General features: G+C 49.0%; 1 protein-coding gene across 4 annotated transcripts in view; it reads right to left on the bottom strand.

The window, feature by feature from the left end:
• The window catches only part of srpk2 (SRSF protein kinase 2), a 45,982-nt gene that overhangs the window by 10,374 nt on the left and 23,623 nt on the right, over positions 1 to 11,985 (bottom strand). For all 4 annotated transcript variants that reach the window (XM_058985476.1, XM_058985478.1, XM_058985477.1 and 1 more), the window contains exons 2-6: positions 7,375 to 7,526; positions 6,976 to 7,084; positions 4,712 to 4,799; positions 3,468 to 3,555; positions 2,605 to 2,711 (exon numbers count right to left, since the gene is read on the bottom strand). In XM_058985476.1, coding sequence (XP_058841459.1) covers positions 2,605 to 2,711; positions 3,468 to 3,555; positions 4,712 to 4,799; positions 6,976 to 7,084; positions 7,375 to 7,526 — 544 coding nt within the window. The remainder of the gene's footprint in view (positions 1 to 2,604; positions 2,712 to 3,467; positions 3,556 to 4,711; positions 4,800 to 6,975; positions 7,085 to 7,374; positions 7,527 to 11,985) is intronic.

The following is an 11,985-nucleotide window of genomic DNA, read 5'->3' as shown; positions in this document are numbered from 1 at the left end:
GAATGAAGTGAAGATTCAGATTACACCTGAAATTAGAATCTAAACCAAATAATAAGATCACTTTAACTGCTGGATTCAAACCCTGAAACACCAATACCAGAGAGAACAAAACAGCACCTGTCTGCAAAACGAGGTGCATGCCAGGAGAGTAAAACAGGGTCTGTGAAACGGGGTGCAAGTATCCAGTCTAATAACGTGGAGGTCAAATATATATTTAGCTTCAAGTGAAATCTCTTTTTTCCTACAAGGGCTGAAATAAATGCTGCAGGGCATGGCTTTTCTTGTAATGTTCGTGTTCGTTTGGATCTCAAATACAACTCGTTCACATCAGAAAGTCACTCCCTTTTAATTGATAAAGGTCGAAAAAGAACTCTGTGCACTTTCAACTGATCTTGTTCATTTCTATTTGTGTGGCACCTTCCTTTCCCTCCTGTTTCTTGAGCTTGCTTTTTTTAAAATAATGTAGTCGTTGCCAATTATTTTTTATTTTCTCCCCAATTTGAAAATGGCCAATTATTTTTAGGCTCAGCTCACCGCTACCACCCCTGCGCTGACTTGGGAGGGCGAAGACGAACACACGCTGTCCTCTGGAGCGTGAGTCGTCAGCCGACCTCTTTTTTTCACAATGCAGACTCATTATGCAGCCTCCTCAGAGCTACAGCGTCGGAGGACAACGCAGCTCTGGGCAGCTTACAGGCAAGCCCGCAGGCGCCCGGCCAGACTACAGGGGTCGCTGGTGCGCGGTGAAGGAATAGCCTGGACTCGAACTCGCGACGTCCAGACTATAGGGCACATCCTGCACTCCACACGGAGCGCCTTTACTGGGTGCGCCACTCGGGAGCCCCCTGTTTTTTGAGCTTTATTAATAATAATAATAATAATAATAATAATAATAATAATAATAATAATAATAATAATAATAATAATAATAATAATAATAATAATAATAATAATAAACACTGAACATCCACTCGTTTGGGCTTATTTGCAACACTAAGCATTTCACTTATTTCAACAAAGGTTTATTTTAAACACAAAGCTGACATTTTCTGATTCATTTTATGTTACCATGGAAAAAAATGTAAGAAAATATAGTGCTAATAAAAACAATAATAATAAGAAATGGTTTAAACTTAAAAAGGCTCCGCGTACAAGCTGTCTGACGGAACTTCTTGTTTTTCAGAAGCTGCTTGTTTAAACATGGGCGGTATTTTATAATTCGCTGGATCACCAAGTTTGTCTCCATCAACATCAGATCACAAAGACAATGCAGGCGACAGGCTGCAGTTACTGCCATGAGTATTTATTCTGTCTACATGTTTTCTGCAGAGAATACGGCTTTCCAACGCCCTGTATCCTCATGATCCATAATCCACATGAACCCACATGAACCCTCGCTCCCACAACCTGTCTGAAACACACATGAACCCTCGCTCCCACAACCTGTCTGAAACACACATGAACCCTCGCTCCTGCATGCTCTCACAACCTGTCTGAAACACACATGAACCCTCGCTCCTGCATGCTCCCACAACCTGTCTGAAACACCCATGAACCCTCGCTCCTGCGTGCTCCCACAACCTGTCTGAAACACACATGAACCCTCGCTCCTGCGTGCTCCCACAACCTGTCTGAAACACACATGAACCCTCGCTCCCACAACCTGTCTGAAACACACATGAACCCTCGCTCCTGCGTGCTCCCACAACCTGTCTGAAACACACATGAACCCTCGCTCCTGCATGCTCTCACAACCTGTCTGAAACACACATGAACCCTCGCTCCTGCATGCTCCCACAACCTGTCTGAAACACACATGAACCCTCGCTCCTGCGTGCTCCCACAACCTGTCTGAAACACACATGAACCCTCGCTCCTGCGTGCTCCCACAACCTGTCTGAAACACACATGAACCCTCGCTCCCACAACCTGTCTGAAACACACATGAACCCTCGCTCCTGCATGCTCTCACAACCTGTCTGAAACACACATGAACCCTCGCTCCTGCGTGCTCCCACAACCTGTCTGAAACACACATGAACCCTCGCTCCTGCGTGCTCCCACAACCTGTCTGAAACACACATGAACCCTCGCTCCTGCATGCTCCCACAACCTGTCTGAAACACACATGAACCCTCGCTCCTGCGTGCTCCCACAACCTGTCTGAAACACACATGAACCCTCGCTCCCACAACCTGTCTGAAACACACATGAACCCTCGCTCCTGCATGCTCTCACAACCTGTCTGAAACACACATGAACCCTCGCTCCTGCATGCTCTCACAACCTGTCTGAAACACACATGAACCCTCGCTCCTGCATGCTCCCACAACCTGTCTGAAACACACATGAACCCTCGCTCCTGCGTGCTCTCACAACCTGTCTGAAACACACATGAACCCTCGCTCCTGCGTGCTCCCACAACCTGTCTGAAACACACATGAACCCTCGCTCCTGCGTGCTCCCACAACCTAGCACACTAGATATTAAATGCATTCACTAGAGCCCCAGTCCTAGATATTAAATGCATTCACTAGAGCCCCAGTCCTAGATACTGAATGCATTCACTAGAGCCCCAGTCCCGAGCTGGCAGTGTTGACTCACCTGGCGAATGATGCTTTTGACACACGGGAGGGGGAGGCCCTGGTAGTTGGACTTGATGATCCATTTCAGCAGGTGATGCCCGAGCACCTCAAACACCATGCACACGTCTGACAGCGTTTAAGGAGGATAACGTCCCAGTACAGCAACCAGCCCTTTACTGCACTGCACAGAGCCTGCTGGAATTCTCTATACTGTACTGTATTGAATGAGCTGGCTCTCAGATCCACAGTACTGAGTTCTCTATACTGTACTGTATTGAATGCGCTGGCTCTCAGATCCACAGTACTGAGTTCTCTATACTGTACTGTATTGAATGTGCTGGCTCTCAGATCCACAGTACTGAGTTCTCTATACTGTACTGTATTGAATGCGCTGGCTCTCAGATCCACAGTACTGAGTTCTCTATACTGTACTGTATTGAATGCGCTGGCTCTCAGATCCACAGTACTGAGTTCTCTATACTGTACTGTATTGAATGCGCTGGCTCTCAGATCCACAGTACTGAGTTCTCTATACTGTACTGTATTGAATGTGCTGGCTCTCAGATCCACAGTACTGAGTTCTCTATACTGTATTGAATGCGCTGTCTCTCGCACACTCTCTCACAGACTCAGACACTCACAGACTCGCACTAACAAACACTTGCACACTCACAGACACTCACAGACTCTCGCACACTCTCTCACAGACTCACAAACACATGCACACTTTCAGACACTCACAGACTCACAAACACATGCACACTCTCAGACACTCACAGACTCTCGCACACTCTCTCACAGACTCACAAACACATGCACACTCTCAGACACTCTCAGACACTCGTGCACAAACACACACACTCGCTCTCATGAGAAGGATACGGATCCCGTTGATTCCTGAAATCTTGAAGTCGTCGATGAGCTGCACTGCCATGTCCTTGTTGGGATCTCCGGGGTCACTCTCTCGAACCTGCAGAGCAGAGACAGAGCTCTTCAGCAGGGCCAGGGCAACGACAGCACTGTCCACAGCACCCAACAACATCCCACTGGAGGGACTGTAGTGAACATCACGGTGAGGACACCGACAGCACTGTCCACAGCACCCAACAACATCCTACTGGAGGGACTGTAGTGAACATCACGGTGAGGACACCGACAGCACTGTCCACAGCACCCAACAACATCCTACTAGAGGGACTGTAGTGAACATCACGGTGAGGACACCGACAGCACTGTCCACAGCACCCAACAACATCCTACTGGAGGGACTGTAGTGAACATCACGGTGAGGACACCGACAGCACTGTCCACAGCACCCAACAACATCCTACTAGAGGGACTGTAGTGAACATCACGGTGAGGACACCGACAGCACTGTCCACAGCACCCAACAACATCCTACTGGAGGGACTGTAGTGAACATCATGGTGAGGACACCGACAGCACTGTCCACAGCACCCAACAACATCCCACTGGAGAGACTGTAGTGAACATCACGGTGAGGACACAGACAGCACTGTCCACAGCACCCAACAACATCCTACTAGAGGGACTGTAGTGAACATCACGGTGAGGACACCGACAGCACTGTCCACAGCACCCAACAACATCCTACTGGAGGGACTGTAGTGAACATCACAGTGAAGACACCGTCAGCACTGTCTACAGACTTGCAAAGAAACATGAGCCTGGAAGAGGGCAGGCTAGAGAGAGGCAGGAAATGTAACCTCTGTAGCAGCTGAGAGTCCAGACCAGTGTCTGCTGCCTCTCATACTGCACTGCATTGTGGGTCCTGTTTCCAGTGCCCTCCTCCCTGCTCCTCTCGTACTGCACTGCATTGTGGATCCTGTTTCCAGTGCCCTCCTCCCTGCTCCTCTCGCACTGCACTGCATTGTGGATCCTGTTTCCAGTGCCCTCCTCCCTGCTCCTCTCGCACTGCACTGCATTGTGGATCCTGTTTCCAGTGCCCTCCTCCCTGCTCCTCTCGTACTGCACTGCATTGTGGATCCTGTTTCCAGTGCCCTCCTCCCTGCTCCTCTCGCACTGCACTGCATTGTGGATCCTGCTTCCAGTGCCTCTCTCACAGTGCTGCTGCCATGCTGCCCTGCTGCTAATCAGGTACTTACACATCTGAGCAGTTTAATCTCATCCACGGCAGTCTCTGTGTAATGCTGGGCACTCTTTACAACCTTCATGGCCACAAACCCCTTTCCCCTGCAAACAGAAACACATTCAAGTGTTAATCCTCGGCAGGGACATGTGGCTCCCAGCCCGTTCACACTCCACTCCTTCAATCACTCATTGCGGCCTTTATATACTTCTATCTATATATACATTCAATATGCTCTTTATTTAGCCTAAATTCTTTCACGCATCACAGGCATTCCCCCTAGTCCCTTGTGAGAAGAGAATCTTCCATTGCCCAATCACAATGAACGAATCACTATGTTCAAATTGGGAAAGGCCTCTTTGTGGTACACAGCTGCTGCAGGTGACCAAAGTGTTTTGTATTGGTGATTTTAAAGTAAAGTAAATTCAAGCACGGAGGAATCAGGGTTTAAAATGCTTACGGAGAGCTGCAGCACGGAGGAATCAGGGTTTAAAATGCTTACGGAGAGCTGCAGCACGGAGGAATCAGGGTTTAAAATGCTTACGGAGAGTGCAGCACGGAGGAATCAGGGTTTAAAATGCTTACGGAGAGCTGCAGCACGGAGGAATCAGGGTTTAAAATGATAACGGAGGGCGTGCAGCACAGAGGAATCAGGGTTTAAAATGCTTACAGAGAGCTGCAGCACGGAGGAATCAGGGTTTAAAATGCTTACGGAGAGCTGCAGCACGGAGGAATCAGGGTTTAAAATGATAACGGAGGGCGTGCAGCACAGAGGAATCAGGGTTTAAAATGCTTACAGAGAGCTGCAGCACGGAGGAATCAGGGTTTAAAATGCTTACGGAGAGCTGCAGCACGGAGGAATCAGGGTTTAAAATGCTTACGGAGGGCTGCAGCACGGAGGAATCAGGGTTTAAAATGCTTACAGAGAGCTGCAGCACAGAGGAATCAGGGTTTAAAATGCTTACGGAGAGCTGCAGCACGGAGGAATCAGGGTTTAAAATGATAACGGAGGGCGTGCAGCACAGAGGAATCAGGGTTTAAAATGCTTACAGAGAGCTGCAGCACGGAGGAATCAGGGTTTAAAATGCTTACAGAGAGCTGCAGCACGGAGGAATCAGGGTTTAAAATTCTTACGGAGGGCTGCAGCACGGAGGAATCAGGGTTTAAAATGCTTACGGAGAGCTGCAGCACAGAGGAATCAGGGTTTAAAATGCTTACGGAGAGCTGCAGCACGGAGGAATCAGGGTTTAAAATGCTTACGGAGGGCGTGCAGCACGGAGGAATCAGGGTTTAAAATGCTTACGGAGAGCTGCAGCACAGAGGAATCAGGGTTTAAAATGCTTACGGAGAGCTGCAGCACGGAGGAATCAGGGTTTAAAATGCTTACGGAGAGCTGCAGCACGGAGGAATCAGGGTTTAAAATGCTTACGGAGAGCTGCAGCACGGAGGAATCAGGGTTTAAAATGCTTACGGAGAGCTGCAGCACGGAGGAATCAGGGTTTAAAATGCTTACGGAGGGCGTGCAGCACGGAGGAATCAGGGTTTAAAATGCTTACGGAGGGCGTGCAGCACGGAGGAATCAGGGTTTAAAATGCTTACGGAGAGCTGCAGCACGGAGGAATCAGGGTTTAAAATGATAACGGAGGGCGTGCAGCACGGAGGAATCAGGGTTTAAAATGCTTACGGAGGGCGTGCAGCACGGAGGAATCAGGGTTTAAAATGCTTACGGAGGGCGTGCAGCACGGAGGAATCAGGGTTTAAAATGCTTATGGAGAGCTGCAGCACGGAGGAATCAGGGTTTAAAATGCTTACGGAGGGCGTGCAGCACGGAGGAATCAGGGTTTAAAATGCTTACGGAGGGCGTGCAGCACAGAGGAATCAGGGTTTAAAATGCTTACGGAGGGCGTGCAGCACAGAGGAATCAGGGTTTAAAATGCTTACGGAGAGTGCAGCATGGAGGAATCTCACGCACAAGCTGTTTGCAGGGAGGGGGGTGTTGGTACAGAGGTCAGGGTAAGGAAGGGTGGGTAAAGAGGGTAGGGGGTGAGAGAGTAGGGGAGGTAAACAGGGTAGAGAGAATAGGGAGTTAGGAGGGAAAGTAGTGAGAGCTGGTAGAGGGTAGGGAGGGAGAGTAGTGAGCTGGTAGAGGGTAGGGAGGGAGGTAGTGAGCTGGTAGAGGGTAGGAAGGGAGAGTAGTGAGCTGGTAGAGGGTAGGGAGGTAGTGAAAGCAGGTAGAGGGTAGGGAGAGTAAGGGATCATAGAGAGAGGGATCAGACTCACTGAATGTCCCAGCACAGCCACACGGTGGAGAAGTGGCCCCATCCTAGCTTGCGGATCACATGGTAGCGCCCGTTGAAGAGGTCCCCGATCTTCACAGGGTGGTACCCACCTGCACAGACACAGCAGAGCACAGGCAGGGTGAGGGCCCAGGAGACAATTAATAATCAAACCTTCATTTACACAGCCATCCCCGGGAATCCCACCCACACACTCACAAGGTGCAACAGACACAGCTATCCACCCACACACACACACACACACAGTGCAACAGACACAGCCATCCACCCACACCCACACACACACAGAGTAAACAGACACAGCTCTCCACCCACACACACACACACACACACAGTACAACAGACACAGCAGTATTCACGCAGACACTCTCTCTCTCTCTACCTTTGCAGTAATCGGCCGGATCTTCCTGTTCCTCATCGTCGGAGCCCAGGATCTCCTCCTCAGGTTTGGGGGGGGCAGCCGACTCGGGGGGCAGAGGAGGAGGAGGAGGAGGGGGAGGGGGGGTAGGGGGGGCTTTCTGCTGAGGCTCGGGCCTGGAGAGAGAGAGAGAGAGAGAGAGAGAGAGAGAGAGAGAGAGAGAGAGAGAGAGAGAGGGTTAACCCTTCGTTCTCATACACCTCACCTTCGTTTCAGAAGGATGACATTTTGAAACCACATCAGTCTCATATAAGACCTGCTTGAATGCAGAGTATAGAATGGCAGTGTTCTGTCACATTCCAGTACACAGCGCAGGACATTCCCCATCGGAAATCAGTTAATACAATGTCCGGATCCCACCAGCAAATGCATGTGAATATGACTGTGATGGAACTCTCTTTCAAACTGACGTGTTAAAGTGATTCAAATGACTCGACTGCTGAACTTTTTAATGAATCTGTACACCATTAACCAGATCATTTCAGACTTAATGAAATGAACAGCCCCTTGGGCTTGGTAAGACAGCATTACACGCCAAAGAGAACATGTGCATCTCCTAGCAATGTACTCTGCTTCGAAAGGTAACACTGGCACTGTACAGTCACCAGGTACGCAACATCACCACATTCCACCAGAACCCAAAAGCAATACAGTCATGTCAGGTATGATGCTCCCTTCCCTTACCAGTTATCCGACACAGGATAATCAAATCATTAAGAAACGGAAGCTACTCTATACTTCAGGGATGGAAATAAGACCTCCACTGCATAGCAACAGAACTGTTTTAGATACCGAACTGGTTACAATCCAGACTGCAATGCCATTGTGAGGATGATCTAAAATGGAGCTCACTTTTACAGAATTGCAAGCACACACACACACACACACACACACGTACGCGCTGCTTGGCTGCACTGTGCTCTTGTTTCCATGGAAACACATGCCAGCTCTCAATTGAAGCTCCACACACACTGACTCTCATCAGCCTCCTTCTCAATTGAAGCTCCACACACTGACTCTCATCAGCTTCCTTCTCAATTGAAGCTCCACACACACTGACTCTCATCAGCTTCCTTCTCAATTGAAGCTCACAGACACACGCACAGACACACGAACGCACAGACACACATGAGCACACAGACACACTCACAGACACACACGAACACACAGACACACAAACACGCACAGACATACAGGAACGCACAGACACACGCACACACGAACACACAGACACACGCACACAGGAACGCACAGACACACACGAACGCACAGACACACAGGAACGCACAGACACACCCACAGACACACAGGAACGCACAGACACACGCACACGAACACACAGACACACACACAGGAACGCACAGACACACAGGAACGCAGACACACACACACACACAGGAAGGCACAGACACACACGAACACACAGACACACGCACACAGGAACGCACAGACACACAGGAACGCAGACACACGCACAGACACAGGAACGCACACAGGAAGGCACAGACACACACACACAGGGACGCACACACACAGGAACGCAGACACACGCACACAGGAACGCAGACACACGCACACAGGAACGCACAGACACACAGGAAGGCACACACACGCACACAGGAACGCACAGACACACAGGAAGGCACAGACACACGCACACAGGAACGCACAGACACACGCACACAGGAACGCACAGACACACAGGAAGGCACAGACACACGCACACAGGAACGCACAGACACACAGGAAGGCACAGACACACGCACACAGGAACGCACAGACACACAGGAAGGCACAGACACACGCACACAGGAACACACAGACACACAGGAACGCACAGACACACAGGAATGCACAGACACACAGGAACGCAGACACATGCTCACTCTCACTCCCACACTGTACACAGTGCAGCTCAGTAATCGCTGCTTGGTACACATGCTCTGACAGCTGGCATCTCCTTTCAGGAATCCATTGTGACTCTGTTTTCATTTGTTAAAACATCCTCTGTGGCATTACCCCATTTCTAAAAGATGTCCCAGGAGCATTGAGACTCAGTGGGTCACAGCAGTCACACATTACCCCATTTCTAAAAGATGTCCCAGGAGCATTGAGACTCAGTAGCTCACAGCAGTCACACAATCACTTCTAATACACAGTACAGACACACAATATCACTTCTAATACACAGTACAGACACACGATATCACTTCTAATACATATTGATTCTTACGAGCAGCACTCCACACTACAGGGCCACTGTTCCAGCCCAAGGCATGCTCATCTCTCACTCCTCTTCATACTGATGTATTTTTAGCAGAAGAAAAATATAAAGCTATAAATATTAGACAATGGGCAGGAGACCAGAAATGTCACTGTTTCTTCTTATTTCTGTAATGTGCAGAACTCCTTCTGAGCTCTCTCTCTTTCTCTCTCCATTGACAATGGGAATGACAATGCGTTTCAACAGACAGACCAGTGGATACAGTACTGGGAGCCGCTGTGTTTACTGGGGCTCTGCTCACAGGTCTCTGGCAGGCTGCAGCATGTGTTGAAACATGTGCCACGGTGTTATGTAAGGAGCCAAACCATGCATTAGGATGCAGCCGGCAGTCAAGCGGAGCACAGACCCGGTGAAGTGTGTTGAATATATAAAAGCTGGCAACACAGCAAGGACATACTGGCAAGGCAGTACATTTACTGCAACACTGTATTTAAAATACCATGCTGTACTGAACTGGAGCAGAAACCACAGGGCTCAGCGCTGTCACACCTCTTTATCCACTGAGAGAGGCTTGCCTCGGCGTGGAAGAATCAGCCCTAGCACTGGCCCCGGCTTGTTTAATCAGCAGGTTTAAATCACACGGTTTCTATCAGCAGCCCTGCTGAACGCAGCAACATGAGCAGCACAGTCTGGCTGCGGCACTCTGGCGGTGCTGGTGAGTGCTGTGCTTTGTGATGAAGGGGTTAACCGCGTGACGAGTTTCTCTGCTCTGGAACTGAAGAACAATTCTCCTGTCACACAAAGCTATCTCAGCTGTCTGTTTAGTTTCTAGGACCGTGAAACGAACAAATGCCCCAAAGACATTCCTCGCAGACGCTTTGACAGGTGGAGTGGGAACTGCATGTATTTAGGGACTAGGATTAACCAGCCCTCCTGCAGCGTCCCTCAACAGACAAACTGCCCTGGCAATGCCATGCTCTGTGCTGAGAGCACACACACTGTACAGCACTGCTGTGTTAACATGGAGCTGTGCTGAGAGCACACACACTGTACAGCACTGCTGTGTTAACATGGAGCTGTGCTGAGAGCACACACACTGTACAGCACTGCTGTGTTAACATGGAGCTGTGCTGAGAGCACACACACTGTACAGCACTGCTGTGTTAACATCCTTCCAATAATGGTGCTGCTGCTTCCCTTACCTTCCCGCGGCCATTTCAAACACAGCACTACAGCACACTCCTCCTAGTGTGCTACTCAAGACACGGACAGACAAACAGCCTCCCGAATACTGTCAGCTACGGGCTTCAATCAGCATTGTCAGGAATGCTTGGCTGTGGAGGAGTGTTTTGTGAAGCACCTGTAATAAAACACTCACTAGTGAAAGGAAAAAGAATTGAAATGTGTTGCTACGTCTAGATGACCAGATGAAGGACCTTACTCTCGACGGAGCAGGTTTTTGTGTTCTTGTTCTTGATGAGGAGGCAGTTACAGAGAGATTTAGGGGAACAGTGTTTAACACCACTGATTCTGCGACCTGCAGTAAATACCCGTCTTAGTTATTTATTGGCTTTACTGATCATCCACCAAGACTGACAATCTTCTGCTGTTTATTAAGGCCCTGCTGGGTTAACCCTTCACTGCCCTGGGTATGTTCACACACCTATTAAAACGCCTATTTTCTCAATGTTAAATATATTGGACACTGGGCAGCAAAGGGTTAACAGCATACAAGTCCATGTTGTTCCACAGTCGCTCCATTTACTGCACGATTTTATAACTTCCCTGCATGTTTATTACTGGAGCTCTTCAGTATGCCCTGTGTAAATACACACTAAATGACTCTCCTCCACGGACTCAGGCACGATCTGCAAACTAAATACATACCTTCACCACATTAACCAGAAGAAAGATGCCTACCAATATATGAGCGGTTTGGATGAAGAAGTTCACTAACCGCTTGACAGCAGTGTGGATGAGGGGTAGTGGACTGCTTCATAAACTGCTTACAGCCTAAACACACACTGCATCTGTACAGTGGGTTTACAGCCTATACACACTGCATCTGTACAGTGGGTTTACAGCCTATACACACTGCATCTGTACAGTGGGTTTACAGCCTATATACACTGCATCTGTACAGTGGGTTTACAGCCTATACACTCAGCATCTGTACAGTGGGTTTACAGCCTATACACACTGCATCTGTACAGTGGGTTTACAGCCCATGAACACTGCATCTGTACAGTGGGTTTACAGCCTATACACACTGCATCTGTACAGTGGGTTTACAGCCTATATACACTGCATCTGTACAGTGGGTTTACAGCCTATACACACTGCATCTGTAC

Source organism: Acipenser ruthenus, chromosome 14 (genome assembly GCF_902713425.1).
Source record: "Acipenser ruthenus chromosome 14, fAciRut3.2 maternal haplotype, whole genome shotgun sequence".
Lineage (NCBI taxonomy): Eukaryota > Metazoa > Chordata > Actinopteri > Acipenseriformes > Acipenseridae > Acipenser > Acipenser ruthenus.
Note: the sequence above shows the minus strand (reverse complement) of the source record. Positions and strands in the feature narration are given on the sequence as shown.